Genomic DNA, 11190 nt, shown 5'->3' on the forward strand with positions numbered 1-11190 from the left:
TGAGGATTTGAGAAACACGCTCCGAGTGTCTTGCAACTGACAAGAAAGTCGACTCGACTCGGCTCGGCTCGAACGACGACGCCGTGACGCCGCCCAGCAGTTTGCGTCACCTCCAGCTGCGCGCTGGCAAACTTATATTATACCTACTATACTCGGTGTGTACCCAGCTGGCTACACGAAAGTCCGCTGACAATCTTATTCCACGCCGCGTGGTGCCGACCGGGACCTAAACGATCACGAATTCGCTCCGAGCCCCCGCCCAAGTCGTTTCGCGATCGCGTCGCGCTCCTTGGGAGCATGCCTCGGTCAGCACCGGTAGGCAGGAAGTCGTAGGCACACTTAGAGACACACTGCAGCAGTCGTTCCGTCATGCAGGAAGCCGGCTGCGAGCCCCCGACGTCTTCTCCTGGGTCCGACGGACCCTCCTGGTACCGAAGGTGCCTGGCCTACCTCAGGAATCACGGTCGCGTTGATCCGGCCAAGGTTGAACTGCCGCACTGCGACTTCTTCATCGTCGGACAGCGCCGAACTCTGCGGGTCTTGAGGCCCGCGCTTAGGGGCCGGTGGTTCTACGAGGGTAACAACGGCCGACCTGAATCCGTCAATGACAACTTCTTCTCAAGGTGGTCGAAGCGGCCTCATCCTTCCGGGAACTGCAGGTGCTCCTTCCGGCAGTCGGCCAGGCTAAGCTCGACCGAGGAGGAGATCATTTCGAAGGAGATAAATAGGATTCGGACGAGCCTTTGCGAGGCTGAGAAGACCGGGCAGGACATCGGGGAGATCGAAAGGAGCGTGGCGATCAACCTTGACGTGCTGATCCCCGTTACCAGTCAACCGACCAAAAGGGCGACCGTCGCTGAGGAGAAGATCGTCAAGACAAAGATCATCCAGGATCTGGAGAGGTACATAAACGATCTTCTTCAAGAAATACTCACCGACTCGGTAAAGTTCGCCGCGGACGTTGAGAAACTTGGACGACGGGAGGGAGGCGACGATGAAAGCGTGTCCGTCGGCCCCGATGAACGTAAGTCCGACAATAACGGTGAGCCGTTCGGTAATTTAAACTTCGCTTTTCACGCCGACGAGGAGAAGTCATTGGAACGAAACGGGAGCGTTCGAAAGGAGGAGATGACGCCTAGTGGTTACGAGAATCCCGCGTTCTTGGGCTCCTCGAGCGATCCCGACGGACTTGAGTTCTACCTTAACAGACCAGTGGGCAAGAGCTTGGCCCGCTGCACCATGGAGCAGCTGGACTGCATAGACTCCGGAATAAACAGCGTCGAGACGGTCGAGTTTCAGCCCGACCAGGAGCCCAGTCTGGAGGAATCGCTGATGGAGATCATAGACGCGAAACTCGGTCGAACGCACCTTCGCAAAAGTTGGGAGGACTTTCAAGCTCCGAAGGCAAAGAGCGCAGGCGACGACGAGCCGACCGAGAAAGTAACGGAGCCCCAAGGGGAGGTTGAATCACCGCCCGAGACGGGTGGCAGTGATACCGATACCTCCGAACCTCTCGACGAGGTTCAAACTGATCCCAGCTTCGCAAAGCTGCGCTTGGAGTTCAGCAAGAAACCGATTAACGAGGAAGTTCAGCTTCGAAGAAGGGCCGACTCGATCAGGTCCTCGCTGGTCGCCCAGGCCAGGGAACGCTCGGATTCGTTCGGGAGGCTTCAGGAGGACAAGGAATCGAACGGGTCTGAGCTGGACGACTCGTGCTCCGTGATCCCGGAGAGCCCGCGCGACATCGTGCTCTTCCGCAAAAACAGGAAACCCACGATCGTCTTCCTCCACGGCTTCGGCTCAAGCGCCGACGTCTTCGAACTCCAACTCGAGTACTTCTCCAGTCTCGGCTACCCCTGCATCGCCCCCGACATGCTCGGCCACGGACTCAGTTCCGCTCCTGATCGCGCCAGCGATTACCACTTCGAAAAGCTCCTGAAGGACCTCGTCGTTCTTCTTCATCATTACGCTTTCAGGCCTGGACATAAGTGCGTCATAGTCGCGCACAACTACGGGTAAGTGGTTTGAGTGGTTCTCTTCTCACATTTCCATTTAACAATAAGGGTTATTCCGCGATTCGACGAAAGCTTATCAACTCCCGCATCGTTTCAATTTTCAGGTGCAGTCTCGCCGCCGCGTTGGCCTGCAAGTTCGAAAGCAATATTCATCAGCTGGTCCTGATATCCGGCGGTGGTCCAACGCCCCTGGCGAGACCGAGTGCTGAGGGGGCTGCTCACTGCTGCTTAAGAGCGATGGTGGCTCCTCTTCTGGTCTGCGGTCTTCGCCGAGAGGTCATGTACTCTCCCAGGGGACGCCAACACCCCTACTGCGGTTCCGAGCCCCCGGAGCAGCGACCTTCCCACATGAAATACGTCCTCGATGGCATGGTCTGGCCCGAAGGGGAGTACACGCTCTACAGGCGGATCTGCACACCGACTTTACTCGTTCATGGACTCAGGGACAACGAGGTGTCACTTGTTCAGGAGTGTCAGATGGAAAGGGTGAGTTGAAATACGAAAGAACCTTGTACCAAACTGGGCCCCTGATGTACACAAATGGTTCATGTAGAAATGTATGGTATTAGCCAAGCATAACAACGACAAAAATATTTTAACGTATGAACGTGTGTGCGTTATAAAATATAGTTAATCAAAATTTGCCAAAAAAAGGACTCTTCATCGGAGGTGTCAAAAATTATAAAAATTTTTTCTATGTGTTCGTTTGGTAGCTTCAGAAGTTTTTCTTGGTGTTTAGCATAAGCCAAGTACCAAATGCCCGTTAGAATGTGTGCACAACATTCCACAGTACGGGCATAATACTGACATTTTCAAAAAAAAAAAAATAGATTTAACACCTACTGTAACTTGTAATACAGTGTGACTTCAAGTTTCATGTTCAGATGATTTGAGACAAGGTTCTTTGTGCTGCAGAATTTCTTAAAAGTATAACGTTTGTGAATTAAGACCCCGAAGAGAATGCAATGTCGCAATAATCTTCTTCATAGTTTCCCTGATGCTGGTGAATGATTCGAACAAACGTTTTGCTTTCAGACGATGGTGAAAGCGTTTTTGGAAGCCCTTCCATCGGCCGGTCACAACCCAATGACGGACTGTCCGGAACAGCTGAATCACATGATTCATTGTTTCATAGATTTGTGGAAGAACAAGAAGTGGTAGAGACAAGTATTCGGGAGTTGATTTTTTGTTTTTTTTTTCGATACGAGAACCGAGTGTACGATAGTGAAACCTTAAAGTCTGCATCGAGCCTCTGGTTAACCAAAGCTAGGCGAATATATACCTGAGTAAATTTAATTGTAAAGAAAAGGTGACTCGACGATCGTTGTAGAAGGTCGAAAAACGCCGTTCAACGTTATTGTTATTGTCGTTTTCGTTGTTATATAGTATATTGTTGATAAAAATCACTTTATCAGAGGCTATATCTGCTACTGCGCTATGTAACGAGTCATGTACCAAAGATCATTTCTACGATATGTTGTATACGTGTATAGTATGTAATTCAAGTGCATTTTTCCGCTGTATAATTCGATATTATTATTATTTTTTTCAAAAAAGCATAATTTATTAATCGATTTACACAACAAGAACGTCTCTCCGTTTGTGTTTGTTTTGCACTTTTTTCATTTACCAGTGACAATTCTGCGTATCGACGTGCAGGTACATAGATCGCGTTATAGGAGGTCAAACACGAAACGGTCTCGCCAATCCGCGTTACCAGCTAAAATACTTTCGCCCGCACCCTTCCCTCGACAAATCGTTTCAACCACGATATCGACTCAGCGATTTTGAATTCTCTGGTTGAGCGGGTTGTCCGGCGACTTCATCCACTCCTTCCTTAATATCTGCTTCAGCTGGCTGAGCCGCAGTGTCGGATTCTGCTCTTTGATCAGCGGCATCATTCGCTCCTCGAACGCGGTGTAAGCAGCCTTCAGCCGTTTTTCAGGGTGCCGATCGACCTCAGATTCCTTCGTGCTGTAATTCAGTCGCGAACATGATCAAGTACGCGGTTAAAAATCTTTCGGGTATTTCTCACCAGAGGGGTTAATCACTCGTCGATTTGATGTACACCTGATTTCTAGATCACAAGGGTTTAAAAAGATTTCAGGGATTTCAAACGAATACAAAGAATTTTGAGTGATTTCGAAAGATTTCGAAAAATCACAAGAGACTTCATGGGATTTTAAAGGATTTTTTCAAAAGAAAATTTCAGGGTTTTCAAAACATATCAACAAATTTCGAACGATTTCAAGAGATTTCCAAGGTTCTCAAAAGATTTCGAAGGCTGTAAAAGATTTCAAGAGATTCAACAAGATATCCGGAAAAGTGTGCACCGGGTTCCACGAGTGATTAACTCCTCGTTCTCACCTGAGAACTGATAGCGCCTCGTCTATTCCGTGGGCCGTTTCGCCCTCGAGAACGATTCGATTGATGTTTTCCTCTATCGGTCTCTCCTCCTCTTCGGTCTTCTTCTTCTGGGCGACCTGGTTCCGCCTCTCAGTTTCCGCCTGAATTTCCGCCCGCGTCAACTTCGCCGCTGGCTGTTTTCCGCCCACCTTAATGCTGGACATTTCCTTTTCGAGGAGCGCCTTCGCCTCGGCTTTTTTCTCCAACTGCTGCAGCCGCTTCTTTTCCATTTCTTCCTACAGAACGTACAATTCGGTTCACTTTCCGTGATTGTTTTGTCGTTTCTCTTGTTAAATTATTCCCTTTATTCTAGTCTATTTTCAAACCTGTTTCTGCTTCTTCTTCTGTAACTGCTTATCGTCGTCCTGCCACGCCTTGTCTTCGGCCTCCTGGACCTTCTTCGAGGCCTCGGCTTCCTTTACTGCCGCTTTTCGCGCCCTGGCTGCCACAGCCTTGCTGTTCTCCCCAACGAACTTTTTCGGCATCTTTTATACCGCTTCAGGAATAAACAGACCTACGATAAAATTTTTGTATGATTTAAATACAAGGTGTAAAGAAAATTGAACGTTTTAAAAAAATTCTATTTCAAATCGCGAGGCTTGCGGGGAATTTGTCAGCCTCTATGTTGGCATTCCTGAGCGTACTCCCTTCACCCCTCTGCTCGTCGCTGCGTTTCTAGCAGCTCAGTTGATAATTTAGCATCTAGGCCAGGGAGTCTGACAGAACGGAATAAAATCAGTCCGGGGTACGGAGATGCCATAAAAAAAAAAAATAAATAAAAAATGATGAGAGGAGCCGCCGATGTTGGGACGAGTGGTGATAAAATTGTGTGACTTAAAATTAGGCGCAGTGAAAAAAACGAGCAGCATCTCGTTGCGAGAAATGTCGAAGAAAGGATCGTCCAAGAAGGCTAGGGAGAAGGTGAAAACAGGTGAAAATATCGAGGTAAGTATTCGCTACTACTCACCCGAGTATTTTTGGAAACCGTTGGAAATTTTATCCTTTCCTTGAAAGATCCTCCTCCCGTCTTCTCTCGGTTTTCTCTCTTTACGCGATCATCTGTCGAACCAATACAACATTTCGGAGCAGAGCGCGTGGCCCTGATCTTGCTCAGCTGCTCGCTTCAGTCGTTCGATAACAATGCTCGACACAGGCTGGGCAGCCGCTGGGCGAAAATTCACTAGAGAAGACCAGAGTCACCATGTATATTTTGTCGACGGTAATACGTCGTCCGAAAAAGGACTGACGGAAAAGGATGAGGCATGGAAACAATCGATAAAATCTAAGCTACAATGTATCAGATGCAATTTTCTGTATGCCAACATGACTGTTCGTTTGATTTTAGTTTTTCTGCGCGTGTTTCAGCCTCGCCTTACTTGTCCAGTTACTTTGGACAAAAGCGGCAACGTGTTGATCAAAATTCAAGCCAAGCCGGGAGCCAAGCACAACAATGTAACAGGTAATCGGACGATGTGCCGTTTCTGGTGTTTTCCTTCACTCTGCTTTACTCAAATTTCATTTTTCTACCTGTTTTCTCTCCCCAGACATTTCCGAAGAGAGTGTCGGAGTCGCTATATCAGCACCTCCGGTCGATGGCGAAGCAAACACAGAGCTGGTGAAATACCTGACGTCGGTACTGGGCGTAAGGAAATCGGACGTGTCTTTGGACAGGGTGCGTATGATAAGATTCATGCAATTGAAATATTTGTCTAAGAACAATGAATGAAAGTTTTTTTTCGGGTAACGTTGAAAGGAAAGATCGCTTAGAAATCAAATGACACCATGATTAGTAATATCGATTTGTATACTCAACGGACGAGAAATTCATTGCTTAATATCTTATCAACTCATCCCGCAGGGTTCGAAGAGTCGTCAGAAGACCGTCATCGTGTCTAATCAGACCGTGGAAAAGGTTCTCGAAAAACTTCGAGAGGAAATGCAGACGAGTGGTTGACTTCGGTTAATTGTATGTATTTTGGGTAAAAATTTGTTTTAACATATAAATTTTAGGATTATCAACGAACTCTGTTAAATGTCGAGTTGAAACAACAAGCACACTCATACACACACATAAAAAGCATAATCATGCACACGTACGCAAATATATTTATATCAGTATATATAAACTGCATTAAATTACATATATTAAATACAATCATTTTTAATTAACCATCGTTAAATACGCGCGGGATCCACGTCTAAAATATGCAACTCTCAAAGTTTCGTTATTTGATTCCAGCGCGCGTGGCTCAAAGAATTAAGATAGTGTTATAAAATTAATATGGCGCTTTAAACGGCGTGAAAAACATATCCAACTCAAATATTCAGGGGGGTAATCTCACATCACGGTGACTTTTTTTCAATAATTTCTTTTTCGTATTAAAATTTATATATAATAATGATTTCAAATTTTTACATATAAAATAGGAAGATATAAAGCAATGCGGGAAAAAAAACCAAAGAGATCAACAAAAAGTATACTTGTCGCTATCGTATGAAGCAAAATTTTGCAAATCCTATAAATAAAAAAACCAAATTTTGAATATCTTTTTTTTTAACTTAAATAGTTGAAACAATGGATTAAACTGGATATGATGATTGAAATAATTTTGACGGTGCTTCAGACCATAACGACAAGTATACGTTTCGATAATCTCTTTGGTCTCTTTTTTCTTTTGTCACATGCGTGAAAGTTGAGACATCGCGTCTACCAGATTTTAATACGGGTAACTTCAGGCGACCATACCAGAGAGATGTGCCATAAAAAAGGAAGAAAAAAACTTTTCCGCATTACTTTACAACTTACTCTTCTGCGTGTAAGAATTTGAAATTATTAAACAAATGTTACTGTAAAAATAAAATCATGAAAAACAGTAATTGAGATGCGAGACGCGTCCTCCTCATCGAGGATAATCTACTCCTGGACATCAAAGGCCTTGTCGTCCAGCCAGGGCCTGAATATCGGCAAAGTAGAAGGGTAGTGGGCCCCCCTTTTCGAGGGCGCGGTTCCGGCCGGCGCTCCTTCCGGTCTGAGCGGATAAGTGGCCAGGACGATCGGTATCTGGAGCTTGATCTCCTTGTCGAGGCTCTTGGGAGTGATGACGAACTGCGGAAGAATACGACAGCGAAACGTCAGACTCGCCGGGAGAACGAACCCCGTGAAAGAAAGTTAAATAACTTCTCACGTATACGTGGTAGAGTATGTTTATCAGGTGACACCCTCGCAGATTCGTCGGCGGCAACGGAGGGACGTACATCTGCTCGTTTAGCCACTCCTCGCCATCCCCGGGTCGAATTTTCCCCCTCGAAACGCTGGCGAGCTCCCGAGTCTCGCTCGCCAGGACCTTTCCTCGACACAAGTACTGGATCGTCTCGGTAAGCGAAGCCTTGGTGGACTTCATGGTCACCTGAGAAGAATAATAAGAAGATACGATTCGGCGAACACCGTTACGGAGTAATCCTACTGTGACCAGCGTGTAACAAGATTTATTTAGGAAAAACTGCAAATGCAATACTAATCATTTTTTCACATGTTTTTAGGTACAAAAATATTTATATTTTCACACGTTACTTTTCTTCGCGACGGCTGATGTGTAAATTTCCAAAAATTAGCCCGTTTGCATGTTGGTTACGGTAGGATAGCCTCTTAAGGGGTAACACTGCTGTAAATACTAAAAGAAAACTATTTTTTGAATTTTTTTTTTTGCATGTGAGAAAGGCAATAAGGTAATAATATTTATGAGTTATTAGGCATATATTCAAGCATAATGCAAACAATTATTGTCGTCAAATATTCAGACATGACGATACAGGAGTCATTCTCACGAAAAAAAAAATTAAAGAATCAAATAATCTACATATCATTATTTACAAACGTACGTAGGAGATTTTGAAAATACTTATTTTTGTGTAACTTGCGTATATTTGAATGAAAATGTTCAACGTTCGATCAAAGGAAGAGTATTTATTTGTTAATAAACAATGTTTAAATTGACTTATCGAAAATTCGTTACGTAGTTCTGTAGCTATCAATATGTAGATTAGGTGATTCTATTTTTATACTTTCGCAGATTCAAACGCGCCGAATTTACCCTACATGCCGCATGTCTGGAGAGAATGATTCCAGTGTCACGATTTTTTTATTATTTGTTAATAATAAATTTTTTGCATTACGCTTAAACGTATGCCCGACAGCTTCCTTGAATATTACCACCTCGTTACCTTTTCTTCCAACAAAGAAAAATAAAAATTGTCAAATTTTGAAATTTTCACAGCGGCGTCACCCCTTAATCCTCGTTATCCCTTCCCAGCGCCGACAAGCGCTCACCTTGCTGCGGTTGCTGACCGTGGCGGAAATTCCGATGGTCTCTCCAGGGACGTATCCACCGCGGTCAAGACTGACCCTGCAGAAAACGGGGCCCCCCGAGACGCAGGAGACGCCGACTCGCTGCTCGACCTCGAGCCTTGCAGGCTGCTGCATTGGAGAAGATCTTTGATCAAGCTTCGTGGCGGGGAGGAGATCGAAACGCAAAATGAGTGGTTGTCGGACTCGTTAGATAGATCGGGGTTTCTATATCGGTCTGTATCATTACCGCCAGTATCGGAGGCTCCAGGTTGAGATCGATCGGGTTCATCACGATGAAGACCTGCTGGTTCTTGTGCGTCAGGCCTCCAGGCTCGCGCAGGGCCGCCTTGCAGTAGTACTGGACCCATCCGTGCTTCCCGAGGAAGGTCGAGGGCAGTCCGAGAGGAAGTCCGAGCTTGAAGGGGAAGCTGTGGATCCCCGGGGACAGGAGGGACGGCCCTTCGCCTGGAATTCGAACTCGGTGTTAAAGCACCGTTGGATTAAAACGGGAAATTCAAGGAACGTAAAGTCGCGAGTGGCGCTTGCCTGGCTCCCCCAAAAGTCTCATCCGGAAATCGATGTAGTTCTCCTTGTCGTAGACCCGCTCGGCGCGCTGACTTCGAACCCTTACAACCCCCTCGCCAACGACGTGGAAATGCAGCCCGGAAACGCTGCGGAAATAGAGAAACGATTGATGTTGGGAAGGATTCTTTTCACCTTACGTGTCGTTACGAACAAACAGATTAGCTTTGTCGTCGATTGTGACGAACAACTGTGGTCGGAAAATATTCACTTTTTGCGTGTAACGTGAAAACTTTTAACTAACACGTGTGTTGGAACAAGGTTTAGTATAATGGAATTGATGTTAGAATATTTTGTATACGAATGGTTTTATTGTAATGTGATTTTTTTTAGTTTTTCGCAAAACTACAGTTATTATTAACAAAAATTATGCTGTATATAGTGTCACGGTACACTGGTCGGAAAAATTTTGCGACAAGGAAGATGCTTGCTAATTTTAAAATACCTGTAATACAATAATCTACCATTGTCGTAAAACCGTATTTATTTTTATTCGATCAGGTCCAGTTTTTGTGTTACAGCTAGTGTACCGGAAAATTTGAATGTTTATCGTTCTGATTTACCTCTTTTTATCCTAGGTGTTTTTTTATTTGTTGTAACTGACTAGTATTTATCGACGAATAAAAAAATGCAAGTCAGAACGACAAACATTCAATTTTACCGGTACACTAGCTGTAACAGAAAAACCAAACGTGATGGAATAAAAATAAATACGGTTCTACAGCGAGGGTAGATTACATTATTATAGGTATGTTAAGAATAGTAAATGCAACCAGCTCTCACTTTCGATGGATGAATAGATAAACAGTGAACTCACTAGGCCTCGTCATCGAGCTCGATTAGCACTCTGCCCGACAGAAAGTGCCCGGGAAAATACAGGAGATTGGTATTGTCGAAGAGTATAAGAAATTTGCTCAATTTCCGCGTCATAATTCCCGCTTTTTTCTCCTCTTAAAAGCCTGCAGTTTAGTGGTCCTCAACCGTGTCCAGCAACAGGTGTGTCGTACTCCTCATTCGTACGTCAGCAGCGCTGCAACGCGATTACGTGCATAGAATATACATTCGCATGTAACAAACGCACACACACACACGCACACACTCAGACGAGTTCTTATTTATCATTCGAAAGTAAGACGGGAGATCTTGTAAAGTGATGTTAAAAATTTCACCGATCGTTAGAACCGCGACTCGCGATGTCTGTTTTCTTTTCTTTTTTTTTTATCTTCAAGTCTCCGCGGATGGATATCTTTTTCCTTTAGTCAAAGACTCGTCTACACCGCGATCCTCAGGAACCCTTGAAGCCTTCGATTTTACCGATCACCTTGGAACACATCCGACACATGATCGCGCGGTTGTTCGATTATCGCTGCGTTGAAGTCACCGATTTTCACTGCGATTTTTCACTCCCGAAACCCGCGATCTCGTCTCAGCGATTATCTGGTGGTCGGAACCAGCCGCAACACACCCGCGACCTTGCTTCTTCCTTACCATTATTGGTGCCCGGTTCACTTTCGCTCCTTACCATCGTCTCCCACCGCCTTGCATTCCCGTAACCGTTCACCAATCCTAGTCAAATCCGAACGGTTACCTGAACGCGCTGACCAATCCTGGGCCCGAATACTTACTTGACGATGTTACGTAGGCGTCTGTTACGCGATTCCGAAAGTTTTTTTTACCCAAACAAACTTGCGGATTCCTCCTATCTGTGAATAGAATTTTTTTTGCTCATTCCGAGTCCGTTGAATCTTGACGATAAATTATCGCGAATTTCTTTTTAAGCGGCGTACAAGCCTCGTTTTTCAATTTGACGATGTATTTTTCGTATATCTTTAAATTTTCGAA

At 45.2% G+C, this 11190-nt stretch overlaps 4 protein-coding genes across 7 annotated transcripts; 2 read left to right on the top strand and 2 right to left on the bottom strand.

The window, feature by feature from the left end:
• The first annotated feature begins 69 nt into the window (after nt 1–69).
• LOC124186791 lies at nt 70–3399 on the top strand. Its single transcript, XM_046578792.1, has 3 exons — nt 70–2015; nt 2120–2501; nt 3051–3399. Exons 1-3 carry the CDS (start codon nt 370–372, stop codon nt 3174–3176), a joined length of 2154 nt encoding a protein of 717 aa, XP_046434748.1. The 5' UTR covers nt 70–369; the 3' UTR covers nt 3177–3399.
• A 186-nt stretch (nt 3400–3585) lies between these two features.
• LOC124186796 (coiled-coil domain-containing protein 124) lies at nt 3586–5569 on the bottom strand. Its single transcript, XM_046578803.1, has 4 exons — nt 5389–5569; nt 4748–4935; nt 4383–4657; nt 3586–3989 (listed from the first exon to the last, which is right to left on the bottom strand). Exons 2-4 carry the CDS (start codon nt 4904–4906, stop codon nt 3794–3796), a joined length of 630 nt encoding a protein of 209 aa, XP_046434759.1. The 5' UTR covers nt 4907–4935; nt 5389–5569; the 3' UTR covers nt 3586–3793.
• Nucleotides 5083–6867, top strand: LOC124186798 (UPF0235 protein C15orf40 homolog). 2 transcript variants are annotated; one of them, XM_046578806.1, is made up of 4 exons: nt 5083–5352; nt 5767–5880; nt 5966–6093; nt 6280–6867. In XM_046578806.1, exons 1-4 carry the CDS (start codon nt 5223–5225, stop codon nt 6373–6375), a joined length of 468 nt encoding a protein of 155 aa, XP_046434762.1. In that variant the 5' UTR covers nt 5083–5222; the 3' UTR covers nt 6376–6867. The 2 variants fall into 2 exon arrangements, with proteins under 2 accessions (XP_046434762.1, XP_046434763.1); XM_046578807.1 differs by having other exon boundaries at nt 5086–5366; nt 5787–5880.
• A 227-nt stretch (nt 6868–7094) lies between these two features.
• Nucleotides 7095–10855, bottom strand: LOC124186794 (arrestin domain-containing protein 2). Of its 3 annotated transcripts, none has more exons than XM_046578799.1 (7): nt 10837–10855; nt 10166–10378; nt 9313–9437; nt 9014–9231; nt 8749–8922; nt 7607–7828; nt 7095–7527 (listed from the first exon to the last, which is right to left on the bottom strand). In XM_046578799.1, exons 2-7 carry the CDS (start codon nt 10276–10278, stop codon nt 7336–7338), a joined length of 1044 nt encoding a protein of 347 aa, XP_046434755.1. In that variant the 5' UTR covers nt 10279–10378; nt 10837–10855; the 3' UTR covers nt 7095–7335. The 3 variants fall into 3 exon arrangements, with proteins under 3 accessions (XP_046434755.1, XP_046434754.1, XP_046434756.1); XM_046578798.1 differs by lacking the exon at nt 10837–10855 and adding an exon at nt 10518–10826; XM_046578800.1 differs by lacking the exon at nt 10837–10855 and having other exon boundaries at nt 8749–8895; nt 10166–10826.
• Nucleotides 10856–11190: the final 335 nt, after the last annotated feature.

This window comes from Neodiprion fabricii, chromosome 7 (genome assembly GCF_021155785.1).
Source record: "Neodiprion fabricii isolate iyNeoFabr1 chromosome 7, iyNeoFabr1.1, whole genome shotgun sequence".
NCBI classification, from domain to species: domain Eukaryota; kingdom Metazoa; phylum Arthropoda; class Insecta; order Hymenoptera; family Diprionidae; genus Neodiprion; species Neodiprion fabricii.